This window comes from Oncorhynchus masou, chromosome 5 (genome assembly GCF_036934945.1).
Source record: "Oncorhynchus masou masou isolate Uvic2021 chromosome 5, UVic_Omas_1.1, whole genome shotgun sequence".
Taxonomy (NCBI): Eukaryota; Metazoa; Chordata; class Actinopteri; order Salmoniformes; family Salmonidae; genus Oncorhynchus; species Oncorhynchus masou.
The window spans coordinates 2674739-2692300 of record NC_088216.1 but is presented as its reverse complement, the minus strand read 5'-3'; the positions used below and the strand labels follow the sequence as shown (position 1 = coordinate 2692300).

Sequence of the window (17562 nt, the reverse complement as noted above, 5' to 3'; positions counted from 1 at the left end):
GGGAGGAGGACAGGACAAGAGAGAGGAGGGAGGGAGGAGGACAGGACAAGAGAGAGGAGGGAGGGAGGAGGACAGGACAAGAGAGAGGAGAGATGGAGGAGGACAGGACAAGAGAGAGGAGAGATGGAGGAGGACAGGACAAGACAAGTGTGTGTGTGTATCAGACAGGAGATAGCTAGGTGTGTGTGTATATATCTAACCTTTGACCTCCTCCCAGGGAGTGTCGGGGGAGAGGGGCTGCGTTGCAATGGCAGCGGTGGCGCTGGGCGCGGTTGCCGTGGTGATGATGCGTAGGTAGAGGGTGAAGAGGCGAGGCGTTAGGCGGCAGACGGGGCAGCAGACCCCAGGGGGCGGAGAGAAGAAGGAGGAGAGGGCGGAGCTAAAGTCCCCAGCCTTCATCAGGAAGAGAGGGATCAGATCCCGCACCGCCTGGACACTAGAGTAGACACACACACGGCACACGGACAAGCATTAAACACACACACACACGGCACACGGACAAGCATTAAACACACACACACACGGCACACGGACAAGCATTAAACACACACACACACGGCACACGGACAAGCATTAAACACACACACACACACACGGCACACGGACAAGCATTAAACACACACACACACACACACGTTAGGCACACGGACAAGCATTAAACACACACACACACACGGCACACGGACAAGCATTAAACACACACACACACGGCACACGGACAAGCATTAAACACACACACACACACATGGCACACGGACAAGCATTAAACACACACACACACACGTTAGGCACACGGACAAGCATTAAACACACACACACGTTAGGCACACGGACAAGCATTAAACACACACACACACGTTAGGCACACGGACAAGCATTAAACACACACACACACGTTAGGCACACGGACAAGCATTAAACACACACACACACACAGGTTAGGCACACGGACAAGCATTAAACACACACACACACACACGTTAGGCACACGGACAAGCATTAAACACACACACACACGTTAGGCACACGGACAAGCATTAAACACACACACACACACGTTAGGCACACGGACAAGCATTAAACACACACACACACACGTTAGGCACACGGACAAGCATTAAACACACACACACACACGTTAGGCACACGGACAAGCATTAAACACACACACACACGTTAGGCACACGGACAAGCATTAAACACACACACACACACACACGTTAGGCACACGGACAAGCATTAAACACACACACACACACGTTAGGCACACGGACAAGCATTAAACACACACACACACGTTAGGCACACGGACAAGCATTAAACACACACACACACGTTAGGCACACGGACAAGCATTAAACACACACACACACGTTAGGCACACGGACAAGCATTAAACACACACACACACACGTTAGGCACACGGACAAGCATTAAACACACACACACACACGTTAGGCACACGGACAAGCATTAAACACACACACACACACACACACGTTAGGCACACGGACAAGCATTAAACACACACACACACACACGTTAGGCACACGGACAAGCATTAAACACACACACACACACACGTTAGGCACACGGACAAGCATTAAACACACACACACACACACGTTAGGCACACGGACAATCATTAAACACACACACACACGTTAGGCACACGGACAAGCATTAAACACACACACACACGTTAGGCACACGGACAAGCATTAAACACACACACACGTTAGGCACACGGACAAGCATTAAACACACACACACACGTTAGGCACACGGACAAGCATTAAACACACACACACACACACACACACACGTTAGGCACACGGACAAGCATTAAACACACACACACACACACACACACACACACACACACACACACACACACGTTAGGCACACGGACAAGCATTAAACACACACACACACGTTAGGCACACGGACAAGCATTAAACACACACACACACACGTTAGGCACACGGACAAGCATTAAACACACACACACACGTTAGGCACACGGACAAGCATTAAACACACACACACACGTTAGGCACACGGACAAGCATTAAACACACACACACACGTTAGGCACACGGACAAGCATTAAACACACACACACACGTTAGGCACACGGACAAGCATTAAACACACACACACACGTTAGGCACACGGACAAGCATTAAACACACACACACACGTTAGGCACACGGACAAGCATTAAACACACACACACACACACACACACACGTTAGGCACACGGACAAGCATTAAACACACACACACACACACACACACACACACACGTTAGGCACACGGACAAGCATTAAACACACACACACACACGTTAGGCACACGGACAAGCATTAAACACACACACACACACGTTAGGCACACGGACAAGCATTAAACACACACACACACAATTAAAACAAACAAGCATAACACAAGTACATATATACTAACACACAAACAGGTAGATACAGAGTACCAGAGTAACAGGTAGATACAGAGTACCAGGTAGATACAGAGTACCAGGTAGATACAGAGTACCAGAGTAACAGGTAGATACAGACTAACAGGTAGATACAGAGTACCAGAGTAACAGGTAGATACAGAGTAACAGGTAGATACAGAGTAACAGGTAGATACAGAGTAACAGGTAGATACAGAGTAACAGAGTACCAGGTAGATACAGAGTAACAGGTAGATACAGAGTAACAGAGTAACAGGTAGATACAGAGTAACAGGTAGATACAGAGTAACAGAGTAACAGGTAGATACAGAGTAACAGGTAGATACAGAGTAACAGGTAGATACAGAGTACCAGAGTACCAGGTAGATACAGAGTAACAGAGTAACAGGTAGATACAGAGTAACAGAGTACCAGGTAGATACAGAGTAACAGGTAGATACAGAGTAACAGGTAGATACAGAGTACCAGAGTAACAGGTAGATACAGAGTAACAGAGTAACAGGTAGATACAGAGTACCAGGTAGATACAGAGTACCAGGTAGATACAGAGTACCAGAGTAACAGGTAGATACAGAGTACCAGAGTAACAGGTAGATACAGAGTACCAGAGTAACAGGTAGATACAGAGTAACAGGTAGATACAGAGTAACAGGTAGATACAGAGTAACAGGTAGATACAGAGTAACAGAGTAACAGGTAGATACAGAGTAACAGAGTAACAGGTAGATACAGAGTAACAGGTAGATACAGAGTAACAGAGTAACAGGTAGATACAGAGTAACAGAGTAACAGGTAGATACAGAGTAACAGGTAGATACAGAGTACCAGAGTAACAGGTAGATACAGAGTAACAGAGTAACAGGTAGATACAGAGTAACAGGTAGATACAGAGTACCAGAGTAACAGGTAGATACAGAGTAACAGGTAGATACAGAGTACCAGAGTAACAGGTAGATACAGAGTAACAGGTAGATACAGAGTAACAGGTAGATACAGAGTAACAGGTAGATACAGAGTAACAGGTAGATACAGAGTACCAGAGTAACAGGTAGATACAGAGTAACAGGTAGATACAGAGTACCAGGTAGATACAGAGTAACAGGTAGATACAGAGTAACAGAGTACCAGGTAGATACAGAGTAACAGGTAGATACAGAGTACCAGAGTAACAGGTAGATACAGAGTAACAGAGTAACAGGTAGATACAGAGTACCAGGTAGATACAGAGTACCAGAGTAACAGGTAGATACAGAGTACCAGAGTAACAGGTAGATACAGAGTACCAGAGTAACAGGTAGATACAGAGTAACAGGTAGATACAGAGTAACAGGTAGATACAGAGTAACAGGTAGATACAGAGTAACAGAGTAACAGGTAGATACAGAGTAACAGGTAGATACAGAGTAACAGGTAGATACAGAGTAACAGAGTAACAGGTAGATACAGAGTAACAGAGTAACAGGTAGATACAGAGTAACAGGTAGATACAGAGTACCAGAGTAACAGGTAGATACAGAGTAACAGGTAGATACAGAGTACCAGAGTAACAGGTAGATACAGAGTAACAGGTAGATACAGAGTAACAGGTAGATACAGAGTAACAGGTAGATACAGAGTAACAGGTAGATACAGAGTACCAGAGTAACAGGTAGATACAGAGTAACAGGTAGATACAGAGTAACAGGTAGATACAGAGTACCAGAGTAACAGGTAGATACAGAGTACCAGAGTAACAGGTAGATACAGAGTAACAGGTAGATACAGAGTACCAGAGTACCAGGTAGATACAGAGTAACAGGTAGATACAGAGTACCAGAGTAACAGGTAGATTCAGAGTAACAGGTAGATACAGAGTAACAGAGTAACAGGTAGATCCAGAGTAACAGGTAGATACAGAGTAACAGGTAGATACAGAGTAACAGAGTAACAGGTAGATACAGAGTAACAGGTAGATACAGAGTAACAGAGTAACAGGTAGATACAGAGTAACAGGTAGATACAGAGTAACAGAGTAACAGGTAGATACAGAGTAACAGAGTAACAGGTAGATACAGAGTAACAGGTAGATACAGAGTACCAGAGTAACAGGTAGATACAGAGTAACAGAGTAACAGGTAGATACAGAGTAACAGGTAGATACAGAGTACCAGAGTAACAGGTAGATACAGAGTAACAGGTAGATACAGAGTACCAGAGTAACAGGTAGATACAGAGTAACAGGTAGATACAGAGTAACAGGTAGATACAGAGTAACAGGTAGATACAGAGTAACAGGTAGATACAGAGTACCAGAGTAACAGGTAGATACAGAGTAACAGGTAGATACAGAGTAACAGGTAGATACAGAGTAACAGGTAGATACAGAGTAACAGAGTACCAGGTAGATACAGAGTAACAGGTAGATACAGAGTACCAGAGTAACAGGTAGATACAGAGTAACAGAGTAACAGGTAGATACAGAGTACCAGGTAGATACAGAGTACCAGAGTAACAGGTAGATACAGAGTACCAGAGTAACAGGTAGATACAGAGTACCAGAGTAACAGGTAGATACAGAGTAACAGGTAGATACAGAGTAACAGGTAGATACAGAGTAACAGGTAGATACAGAGTAACAGAGTAACAGGTAGATACAGAGTAACAGGTAGATACAGAGTAACAGGTAGATACAGAGTACCAGAGTAACAGGTAGATACAGAGTAACAGAGTAACAGGTAGATACAGAGTAACAGGTAGATACAGAGTACCAGAGTAACAGGTAGATACAGAGTAACAGGTAGATACAGAGTACCAGAGTAACAGGTAGATACAGAGTAACAGGTAGATACAGAGTAACAGGTAGATACAGAGTAACAGGTAGATACAGAGTAACAGGTAGATACAGAGTACCAGAGTAACAGGTAGATACAGAGTAACAGGTAGATACAGAGTAACAGGTAGATACAGAGTACCAGAGTAACAGGTAGATACAGAGTACCAGAGTAACAGGTAGATACAGAGTAACAGGTAGATACAGAGTACCAGAGTACCAGGTAGATACAGAGTAACAGGTAGATACAGAGTACCAGAGTAACAGGTAGATACAGAGTAACAGGTAGATACAGAGTAACAGAGTAACAGGTAGATCCAGAGTAACAGGTAGATACAGAGTAACAGGTAGATACAGAGTAACAGGTAGATACAGAGTAACAGGTAGATACAGAGTAACAGAGTAACAGGTAGATACAGAGTAACAGAGTAACAGGTAGATACAGAGTAACAGGTAGATACAGAGTAACAGGTAGATACAGAGTACCAGAGTAACAGGTAGATACAGAGTAACAGGTAGATACAGAGTACCAGAGTAACAGGTAGATACAGAGTAACAGGTAGATACAGAGTAACAGGTAGATACAGAGTAACAGGTAGATACAGAGTAACAGGTAGATACAGAGTACCAGAGTAACAGGTAGATACAGAGTAACAGGTAGATACAGAGTAACAGGTAGATACAGAGTAACAGGTAGATACAGAGTACCAGAGTAACAGGTAGATACAGAGTACCAGAGTAACAGGTAGATACAGAGTAACAGGTAGATACAGAGTACCAGAGTACCAGGTAGATACAGAGTAACAGGTAGATACAGAGTACCAGAGTAACAGGTAGATACAGAGTAACAGGTAGATACAGAGTAACAGGTAGATACAGAGTAACAGAGTAACAGGTAGATACAGAGTAACAGGTAGATACAGAGTAACAGGTAGATACAGAGTAACAGGTAGATACAGAGTAACAGAGTAACAGGTAGATACAGAGTAACAGAGTAACAGGTAGATACAGAGTAACAGGTAGATACAGAGTAACAGGTAGATACAGAGTACCAGGTAGATACAGAGTACCAGAGTAACAGGTAGATACAGAGTAACAGGTAGATACAGAGTACCAGAGTAACAGGTAGATACAGAGTACCAGAGTAACAGGTAGATACAGAGTAACAGGTAGATACAGAGTACCAGAGTAACAGGTAGATACAGAGTAACAGGTAGATACAGAGTACCAGAGTAACAGGTAGATACAGAGTAACAGGTAGATACAGAGTAACAGGTAGATACAGAGTAACAGGTAGATACAGAGTAAGAGGTAGATACAGAGTAACAGGTAGATACAGAGTAACAGGTAGATACAGAGTAACAGGTAGATACAGAGTACCAGAGTAACAGGTAGATACAGAGTAACAGGTAGATACAGAGTACCAGAGTAACAGGTAGATACAGAGTACCAGAGTAACAGGTAGATACAGAGTAACAGGTAGATACAGAGTAACAGGTAGATACAGAGTAACAGAGTAACAGGTAGATACAGAGTAACAGGTAGATACAGAGTACCAGAGTAACAGGTAGATACAGAGTAACAGGTAGATACAGAGTAACAGGTAGATACAGAGTAACAGGTAGATACAGAGTAACAGAGTAACAGGTAGATACAGAGTAACAGAGTAACAGGTAGATACAGAGTAACAGGTAGATACAGAGTAACAGGTAGATACAGAGTAACAGGTAGATACAGAGTAACAGAGTAACAGGTAGATACAGAGTAACAGGTAGATACAGAGTAACAGGTAGATACAGAGTAACAGGTAGATACAGAGTAACAGGTAGATAGAGAGTACCAGAGTAACAGGTAGATACAGAGTAACAGGTAGATACAGAGTAACAGGTAGATACAGAGTAACAGGTAGATATAGAGTAACAGAGTACCAGGTAGATACAGAGTAACAGGTAGATACAGAGTACCAGAGTAACAGGTAGATACAGAGTACCAGAGTAACAGGTAGATACAGAGTACCAGGTAGATACAGAGTAACAGGTAGATACAGAGTACCAGAGTAACAGGTAGATACAGAGTACCAGAGTAACAGGTAGATACAGAGTAACAGGTAGATACAGAGTAACAGAGTAACAGCTAGATACAGAGTACCAGAGTAACAGGTAGATACAGAGTAACAGGTAGATACAGAGTAACAGGTAGATACAGAGTAACAGGTAGATACAGAGTAACAGGTAGATACAGAGTACCAGATAGATACAGAGTAACAGAGTACCAGGTAGATACAGAGTAACAGGTAGATACAGAGTAACAGGTAGATACAGAGTAACAGGTAGATACAGAGTAACAGGTAGATACAGAGTACCAGAGTAACAGGTAGATACAGAGTACCAGAGTAACAGGTAGATACAGAGTAACAGGTAGATACAGAGTAACAGGTAGATACAGAGTACCAGAGTAACAGGTAGATACAGAGTACCAGAGTAACAGGTAGATACAGAGTACCAGAGTAACAGGTAGATACAGAGTAACAGGTAGATACAGAGTAACAGGTAGATACAGAGTACCAGAGTAACAGGTAGATACAGAGTAACAGGTAGATACAGAGTAACAGGTAGATACAGAGTACCAGAGTAACAGGTAGATACAGAGTAACAGGTAGATACAGAGTAACAGGTAGATACAGAGTAACAGGTAGATACAGAGTAACAGAGTACCAGGTAGATACAGAGTAACAGAAGATACAGAGTAACAGGTAGATACAGAGTAACAGAGTAACAGGTAGATACAGAGTAACAGGTAGATACAGAGTACCAGAGTAACAGGTAGATACAGAGTAAGAGAAGATACAGAGTAACAGGTAGATACAGAGTAACAGGTAGATACAGAGTAACAGGTAGATACAGAGTAACAGGTAGATACAGAGTACCAGAGTAACAGGTAGATACAGAGTAACAGGTAGATACAGAGTAACAGGTAGATACAGAGTAACAGGTAGATACAGAGTAACAGGTAGATACAGAGTAACAGAGTAACAGGTAGATACAGAGTACCAGAGTAACAGGTAGATACAGAGTAACAGGTAGATACAGAGTAACAGGTAGATACAGAGTAACAGGTAGATACAGAGTAACAGAGTAACAGGTAGATACAGAGTAACAGGTAGATACAGAGTAACAGGTAGATACAGAGTAACAGGTAGATACAGAGTAACAGGTAGATACAGAGTAACAGGTAGATACAGAGTAACAGGTAGATACAGAGTACCAGAGTAACAGGTAGATACAGAGTAACAGGTAGATACAGAGTAACAGGTAGATACAGAGTACCAGGTAGATCAGTGACTCACAGTTCTGTGTTCACACTATGAACCACCTTCAGGTAACGGGTCAACTCCCTGTACCTACACACAAACAGAAATAAACTAAATAAGGAAATATCATGTACACTGTGTGTGTGTGTGATGGTGTGTGTGTGTGTTGGTGTGTGTGTGATGGTGTGTGTGTGTGTGTGATGGTGTGTGTGTGTGATGGTGGTGTGTGTGTGTGATGGTGTGTGTGTGTGTGTGTGATGGTGTGTGTGTGTGTGATGGTGTGTGTGTGATGGTGTGTGTGTGTGATGGTGTGTGTGTGTGATGGTGTGTGTGATGGTGTGTGTGTGTGTGTTGGTGTGTGTGTGTTTGGTGTGTGTGATGGTGTGTGTGTGTGTGATGGTGTGTGTGTGTGATGGTGTGTGTGTGTGTGATGGTGTGTGTGTGTGTGATGGTGTGTGTGTGTGTGTGTGATGGTGTGTGTGTGTGAGTGTGTGAGACGGAGTCAGTACTAAGGAATCCCCTTAGCGGATATTAAACACAAACGAGCAAACAACTAACAGACATAAAGTTACGCAAGAATATGAAACAACAGTTTGCAGCACATTGCAAAGTGGACCAGTTGACTGATTAACGCAAATTAATTACTTAAAAATCATACAATGTGATTTTCTGGATTTCTGTTTTAGATTCCGTCTCTCACAGTTGAAGGGTAGCTAAATAAATTACAGACCTGTACATGCTTTGTAAGTAGGAAAACCTGCACATGACCTCGTGGACCAGTTGACTGCTGATTGTGATGGTAAATACCTGCACATGACCTCGTGGACCAGTTGACTGCTGATTGTGATGGTAAATACCTGCACATGACCTCGTGGACCAGTTGACTGCTGATTGTGATGGTAAATACCTGCACATGACCTCGTGGACCAGTTGACTGCTGATTGTGATGGTAAATACCTGTTGAGTCTCTGTAATGTTTCAGCTCTCAGCAGGACAACAGCAGCAGATTCAGTCAGCGGCTCCTTCTTCCCTTTTCCCGGGCGGATCCCCGTCACGTTCTGTCCCTTTAACACGGAGACCAGCAGGACATCTGACCAGGGGAGAACACACAGCCTGGAACACACACATTAACGGTCTGTCCCTTTAACACGGAGACCAGCAGGACATCTGACCAGGGGAGAACACACAGCCTGGAACACACACATTAACGGTCTGTCCCTTTAACACTGAGACCAGCAGGACATCTGACCAGGGAGAACGCACAGCCTGAAACACACACATTAACGGTCTGTCCCTTTAACACTGAGACCAGCAGGACATCTGACCAGGGAGAACACACAGCCTGGAACAAACACATTAACGGTCTGTCCCTTTAACACTGAGACCAGCAGGACATCTGACCAGGGAGAACACACAGCCTGGAACAAACACATTAACGGTCTGTCCCTTTAACACTGAGACCAGCAGGACATCTGACCAGGGGAGAACGCACAGCCTGGAACACACACATTAACGGTCTGTCCCTTTAACACTGAGACCAGCAGGACATCTGACCAGGGGAGAACGCACAGCCTGGAACACACACATTAACGGTCTGTCCCTTTAACACGGAGACCAGCAGGACATCTGACCAGGGGAGAACACACAGCCTGGAACACACACACATTAACGGTCTGTCCCTTTAACACTGAAAGGGGAGGGTCTGTACCTGTTTCTCAGAGCGATGCAGCTGGGAGGAAGGGGGGAGGGTCGGGTCTGTACCGGTTTCTCAGAGCGATGCAGCTGGGAGGTAGGGGGGAGGGTCTGTACCTGTTTCTCAGAGCGATGCAGCTGGGAGGAAGGGGGGCGGGTCTGGTCTGTACCTGTTTCTCAGAGCGATGCAGCTGGGAGGAAGGTGGGAGGGTCTGTACCTGTTTCTCAGAGCGATGCAGCTGGGAGGAAGGGGGGAGGGTCTGGTCTGTACCTGTTTCTCAGAGCGATGCAGCTGGGAGGTAGGGGGGAGGGTCTGGTCTGTACCTGTTTCTCAGAGCGATGCAGCTGGGAGGTAGGGGGGAGGGTCTGGTCTGTACCTGTTTCTCAGAGCGATGCAGCTGGGAGGTAGGGGGAGGGTCTGGTCTGTACCTGTTTCTCAGAGCGATGCAGCTGGGAGGTAGGGGGGAGGGTCTGTACCTGTTTCTCAGAGCGATGCAGCTGGGAGGAAGGGGGGAGGGTCTGGTCTGTACCTGTTTCTCAGAGCGATGCAGCTGGGAGGAAGGGGGGAGGGTCTGGTCTGTACCTGTTTCTCAGAGCGATGCAGCTGGGAGGTAGGGGGAGGGTCTGGTCTGTACCTGTTTCTCAGAGCGATGCAGCTGGGAGGTAGGGGGAGGGTCTGGTCTGTACCTGTTTCTCAGAGCGATGCAGCTGGGAGGTAGGGGGAGGGTCTGTACCTGTTTCTCAGAGCGATGCAGCTGGGAGGTAGGGGGGAGGGTCTGTACCTGTTTCTCAGAGCGATGCAGCTGGGAGGTAGGGGGAGGGTCTGGTCTGTACCTGTTTCTCAGAGCGATGCAGCTGGGAGGAAGGGGGAGGGTCTGGTCTGTACCTGTTTCTCAGAGCGATGCAGCTGGGAGGAAGGGGGAGGGTCTGGTCTGTACCTGTTTCTCAGAGCGATGCAGCTGGGAGGAAGGGGGGAGGGTCTGGTCTGTACCTGTTTCTCAGAGCGATGCAGCTGGGAGGTAGGGGGGAGGGTCTGGTCTGTACCTGTTTCTCAGAGCGATGCAGCTGGGAGGAAGGGGGGAGGGTCTGTACCTGTTTCTCAGAGCGATGCAGCTGGGAGGAAGGGGGAGGGTCTGTACCTGTTTCTCAGAGCGATGCAGCTGGGAGGAAGGGGGAGGGTCTGTACCTGTTTCTCAGAGCGATGCAGCTGGGAGGTAGGGGGAGGGTCTGTACCTGTTTCTCAGAGCGATGCAGCTGGGAGGTAGGGGGGAGGGTCTGTACCTGTTTCTCAGAGTGATGCAGCTGGGAGGTAGGGGGAGGGTCTGGTCTGTACCTGTTTCTCAGAGCGATGCAGCTGGGAGGAAGGGGGAGGGTCTGGTCTGTACCTGTTTCTCAGAGCGATGCAGCTGGGAGGTAGGGGGGAGGGTCTGTACCTGTTTCTCAGAGCGATGCAGCAGGGAGGTAGGGGGGAGGGTCTGGTCTGTACCTGTTTCTCAGAGCGATGCAGCTGGGAGGAAGGGGGGAGGGTCTGGTCTGTACCTGTTTCTCAGAGCGATGCAGCTGGGAGGAAGGGGGAGGGTCTGTACCTGTTTCTCAGAGCGATGCAGCTGGGAGGAAGGGGGAGGGTCTGGTCTGTACCTGTTTCTCAGAGCGATGCAGCTGGGAGGTAGGGGGAGGGTCTGGACCTGTTTCTCAGAGCGATGCAGCTGGGAGGAAGGGGGAGGGTCTGGTCTGTACCTGTTTCTCAGAGCGATGCAGCTGGGAGGTAGGGGGGAGGGTCTGGTCTGTACCTGTTTCTCAGAGCGATGCAGCTGGGAGGTAGGGGGGAGGGTCTGGTCTGTACCTGTTTCTCAGAGCGATGCAGCTGGGAGGTAGGGGGGAGGGTCTGTACCTGTTTCTCAGAGCGATGCAGCTGGGAGGAAGGGGGAGGGTCTGGTCTGTACCTGTTTCTCAGAGCGATGCAGCTGGGAGGTAGGGGGAGGGTCTGGTCTGTACCTGTTTCTCAGAGCGATGCAGCTGGGAGGAAGGGGGAGGGTCTGGTCTGTACCTGTTTCTCAGAGCGATGCAGCTGGGAGGTAGGGGGAGGGTCTGTACCTGTTTCTCAGAGCGATGCAGCTGGGAGGTAGGGGGAGGGTCTGTACCTGTTTCTCAGAGCGATGCAGCTGGGAGGAAGGGGGAGGGTCTGTACCTGTTTCTCAGAGCGATGCAGCAGGGAGGTAGGGGGAGGGTCTGGTCTGTACCTGTTTCTCAGAGCGATGCAGCTGGGAGGTAGGGGGAGGGTCTGTACCTGTTTCTCAGAGCGATGCAGCTGGGAGGTAGGGGGAGGGTCTGGTCTGTACCTGTTTCTCAGAGCGATGCAGCTGGGAGGAAGGGGGGAGGGTCTGTACCTGTTTCTCAGAGCGATGCAGCTGGGAGGAAGGGGGAGGGTCTGGTCTGTACCTGTTTCTCAGAGCGATGCAGCTGGGAGGAAGGGGGAGGGTCTGTACCTGTTTCTCAGAGCGATGCAGCTGGGAGGAAGGGGGAGGGTCTGTACCTGTTTCTCAGAGCGATGCAGCTGGGAGGTAGGGGGAGGGTCTGGTCTGTACCTGTTTCTCAGAGCGATGCAGCTGGGAGGAAGGGGGAGGGTCTGGTCTGTACCTGTTTCTCAGAGCGATGCAGCTGGGAGGAAGGGGGAGGGGGGTCTGGTCTGTACCTGTTTCTCAGAGCGATGCAGCTGGGAGGTAGGGGGGAGGGTCTGTACCTGTTTCTCAGAGCGATGCAGCTGGGAGGTAGGGGGAGGGTCTGGTCTGTACCTGTTTCTCAGAGCGATGCAGCTGGGAGGTAGGGGGAGGGTCTGGTCTGTACCTGTTTCTCAGAGCGATGCAGCTGGGAGGTAGGGGGAGGGTCTGGTCTGTACCTGTTTCTCAGAGCGATGCAGCTGGGAGGTAGGGGGAGGGTCTGTACCTGTTTCTCAGAGCGATGCAGCTGGGAGGTAGGGGGGAGGGTCTGGTCTGTACCTGTTTCTCAGAGCGATGCAGCTGGGAGGTAGGGGGGAGGGTCTGTACCTGTTTCTCAGAGCGATGCAGCTGGGAGGAAGGGGGGAGGGTCTGTACCTGTTTCTCAGAGCGATGCAGCTGGGAGGTAGGGGGGAGGGTCTGTACCTGTTTCTCAGAGCGATGCAGCTGGGAGGTAGGGGGAGGGTCTGGTCTGTACCTGTTTCTCAGAGCGATGCAGCTGGGAGGTAGGGGGGAGGGTCTGGTCTGTACCTGTTTCTCAGAGCGATGCAGCAGGGAGGAAGGGGGAGGGTCTGTACCTGTTTCTCAGAGCGATGCAGCTGGGAGGAAGGGGGAGGGGGGGTCTGGTCTGTACCTGTTTCTCAGAGCGATGCAGCTGGGAGGTAGGGGGAGGGTCTGGTCGGTACCTGTTTCTCAGAGCGATGCAGCTGGGAGGTAGGGGGAGGGTCTGGTCTGTACCTGTTTCTCAGAGCGATGCAGCTGGGAGGTAGGGGGAGGGTCGGTACCTGTTTCTCAGAGTGATGCAGCTGGGAGGTAGGGGGAGGGTCTGGTCTGTACCTGTTTCTCAGAGCGATGCAGCTGGGAGGAAGGGGGGAGGGTCTGGTCTGTACCTGTTTCTCAGAGCGATGCAGCTGGGAGGTAGGGGGAGGGTCTGGTCTGTACCTGTTTCTCAGAGCGATGCAGCTGGGAGGTAGGGGGGAGGGTCTGTACCTGTTTCTCAGAGCGATGCAGCAGGGAGGAAGGGGGAGGGTCTGGTCTGTACCTGTTTCTCAGAGCGATGCAGCTGGGAGGTAGGGGGTCTGGTCTGTACCTGTTTCTCAGAGCGATGCAGCTGGGAGGAAGGGGGGAGGGTCTGTACCTGTTTCTCAGAGCGATGCAGCTGGGAGGTAGGGGGGAGGGTCTGGTCTGTACCTGTTTCTCAGAGCGATGCAGCTGGGAGGTAGGGGGGAGGGTCTGTACCTGTTTCTCAGAGCGATGCAGCTGGGAGGAAGGGGGAGGGTCTGTACCTGTTTCTCAGAGCGATGCAGCTGGGAGGTAGGGGGAGGGTCTGGTCTGTACCTGTTTCTCAGAGCGATGCAGCTGGGAGGTAGGGGGAGGGTATGGTCTGTACCTGTTTCTCAGAGCGATGCAGCAGGGAGGTAGGGGAGGGTATGGTCTGTACCTGTTTCTCAGAGCGATGCAGCAGGGAGGTAGGGGAGGGTCTGGTCTGTACCTGTTTCTCAGAGCGATGCAGCTGGGAGGTAGGGGGAGGGTCTGGTCTGTACCTGTTTCTCAGGCGATGCAGCTGGGAGGTAGGGGGAGGGTCTGGTCTGTACCTGTTTCTCAGAGCGATGCAGCTGGGAGGTAGGGGGAGGGTCTGGTCTGTACCTGTTTCTCAGAGCAATGCAGCAGGGAGGTAGGGGGGAGGGTCTGGTCTGTACCTGTTTCTCAGAGCGATGCAGCTGGGAGGTAGGGGAGGGTCTGGTCTGTACCTGTTTCTCAGAGCGATGCAGCTGGGAGGTAGGGGGAGGGTCTGGTCTGTACCTGTTTCTCAGAGCAATGCAGCAGGGAGGTAGGGGGGGGAGGGTCTGGTCTGTACCTGTTTCTCAGAGCGATGCAGCTGGGAGGAAGGGGGGAGGGTCTGGTCTGTACCTGATTCTCAGAGCGATGCAGCTGGGAGGAAGGGGGAGGGTCTGTACCTGTTTCTCAGAGCGATGCAGCTGGGAGGTAGGGGGAGGGTCTGGTCTGTACCTGTTTCTCAGAGCGATGCAGCTGGGAGGAAGGGGGAGGGTCTGTACCTGTTTCTCAGAGCGATGCAGCTGGGAGGTAGGGGGAGGGTCTGTACCTGTTTCTCAGAGCGATGCAGCTGGGAGGAAGGGGGAGGGTCTGGTCTGTACCTGTTTCTCAGAGTGATGCAGCTGGGAGGAAGGGGGAGGGTCTGTACCTGTTTCTCAGAGCGATGCAGCTGGGAGGAAGGGGGAGGGTCTGGTCTGTACCTGTTTCTCAGAGCGATGCAGCTGGGAGGTAGGGGGGAGGGTCTGGTCTGTACCTGTTTCTCAGAGCGATGCAGCTGGGAGGAAGGGGGGAGGGTCTGGTCTGTACCTGTTTCTCAGAGCGATGCAGCTGGGAGGAAGAGGGGAGGGTCTGGTCTGTACCTGTTTCTCAGAGCGATGCAGCTGGGAGGAAGGGGGAGGGTCTGGTAGAAACCTTGAAGTTTCTGGAGAAACTCTGGACTGAAGTCACACTCCACCATCTGTCTCTGCACCGCCTCCATTACCCTGAACACACACACACAGAGACACACACACACAAACACACACACAGAGACACACACACAGAGACACACACACAGAGACACAAACACACACACAGAGACACACACACGTTACCCAGTCCTAAATGGACCTCTATGGTGTTACCCAGTCCTAAATGGACCTCTATGGTGTTACCCAGTCCTAAATGGACCTCTATGGTGTTACCCAGTCCTAAATGGACCCCTAGACCCTATGGTGTTACCCAGTCCTAAATGGACCTCTATGGTGTTACCCAGTCCTAAATGGACCTCTAGACCCTATGGTGTTACCCAGTCCTAAATGGACCTCTATGGTGTTACCCAGTCCTAAATGGACCCCTAGACCCTATGGTGTTACCCAGTCCTAAATGGACCCCTAGACCCTATGGTGTTACCCAGTCCTAAATGGTCCTCTAGACCCTATGGTGTTACCCAGTCCTAAATGGACCTCTATGGTGTTACCCAGTCCTAAATGGACCTCTAGACCCTATGGTGTTACCCAGTCCTAAATGGACCTCTATGGTGTTACCCAGTCCTAAATGGACCTCTAGACACTATGGTGTTACCCAGTCCTAAATGGACCCCTAGACCCTATGGTGTTACCCAGTCCTAAATGGTCCTCTAGACCCTATGGTGTTACCCAGTCCTAAATGGACCTCTATGGTGTTACCCAGTCCTAAATGGACCTCTAGACCCTATGGTGTTACCCAGTCCCAAATGGACCTCTATGGTGTTACCCAGTCCCAAATGGACCTCTATGGTGTTACCCAGTCCCAAATTGACCTCTATGGTGTTACCCAGTCCTAAATGGACCTCTAGACCCTATGGTGTTACCCAGTCTTAAATGGACCCCTAGACCCTATGGTGTTACCCAGTCCTAAATGGACCCCTAGACCCTATGGTGTTACCCAGTCCTAAATGGACCCCTAGACCCTATGGTGTTACCCAGTCCTAAATGGACCCCTAGACCCTATGGTGTTACCCAGTCCTAAATGGACCTCTAGACCCTATGGTGTTACCCAGTCCTAAATGGACCTCTAGACCCTAATGTTTTACCCAGTCCTAAATGGACCTCTATGGTGTTACCCAGTCCTAAATGGACCCCTAGACCCTATGGTGTTACCCAGTCCCAAATGGACCTCTATGGTGTTACCCAGTCCTAAATGGACCTCTAGACCCTATGGTGTTACCCAGTCCTAAATGGACCCCTAGACCCTATGGTGTTACCCAGTCCTAAATGGACCTCTATGGTGTTACCCAGTCCTAAATGGACCTCTAGACCCTAATGTTTTACCCAGTCCTAAATGGACCTCTATGGTGTTACCCAGTCCTAAATGGACCCCTAGACCCTATGGTGTTACCCAGTCCCAAATGGACCTCTATGGTGTTACCCAGTCCTAAATGGACCTCTAGACCCTATGGTGTTACCCAGTCCTAAATGGACCTCTAGACCCTATGGTGTTACCCAGTCCCAAATGGACCTCTATGGTGTTACCCAGTCCCAAATGGACCTCTATGGTGTTACCCAGTCCTAAATGGACCTCTATGGTGTTACCCAGTCCTAAATGGACCTCTAGACCCTATGGTGTTACCCAGTCCTAAATGGACCCCTAGACCCTATGGTGTTACCCAGTCCTAAATTGACCCCTAGACCCTAATGTGTTACCCAGTCCTAAATGGTCCTCTAGACCCTATGGTGTTACCCAGTCCTAAATGGACCTCTAGACCCTATGGTGTTACCCAGTCCTAAATGGACTCCTAGACCCTATGGTGTTACCCAGTCCTAAATGGACCCCTAGACCCTATGGTGTTACCCAGTCCTAAATGGACCTCTATGGTGTTACCCAGTCCTAAATGGACCCCTAGACCCTATGGTGTTACCCAGTCCTAAATGGACCTCTATGGTGTTACCCAGTCCTAAATTGACCCCTAGACCCTAATGTGTTACCCAGTCCTAAATGGACCTCTAGACCCTATGGTGTTACCCAGTCCTAAATGGACTCCTAG

At 49.1% G+C, this 17562-nt stretch overlaps 2 protein-coding genes across 2 annotated transcripts in view; both read right to left on the bottom strand.

Moving 5' to 3' along the window:
* Positions 1 to 9836, bottom strand: part of LOC135526054 (uncharacterized) — a 29877-nt gene extending 20041 nt beyond the window's left edge. The window contains exons 1-3 of the mRNA XM_064954103.1: positions 9556 to 9836; positions 8635 to 8688; positions 201 to 436 (exon numbers count right to left, since the gene is read on the bottom strand). Coding sequence (XP_064810175.1) covers positions 201 to 399 — 199 coding nt within the window. The 5' untranslated portion in view covers positions 400 to 436; positions 8635 to 8688; positions 9556 to 9836. The remainder of the gene's footprint in view (positions 1 to 200; positions 437 to 8634; positions 8689 to 9555) is intronic.
* Positions 9837 to 10007: 171 nt separating this feature from the next.
* The window catches only part of LOC135526049 (uncharacterized), a 39871-nt gene continuing 32316 nt past the window's right edge, over positions 10008 to 17562 (bottom strand). Inside the window, exons 10-11 of the mRNA XM_064954088.1 lie at positions 15419 to 15541; positions 10008 to 10247 (exon numbers count right to left, since the gene is read on the bottom strand). Of these exons, the coding sequence (XP_064810160.1) occupies positions 10124 to 10247; positions 15419 to 15541 (247 nt within the window). The 3' untranslated portion in view covers positions 10008 to 10123. The remainder of the gene's footprint in view (positions 10248 to 15418; positions 15542 to 17562) is intronic.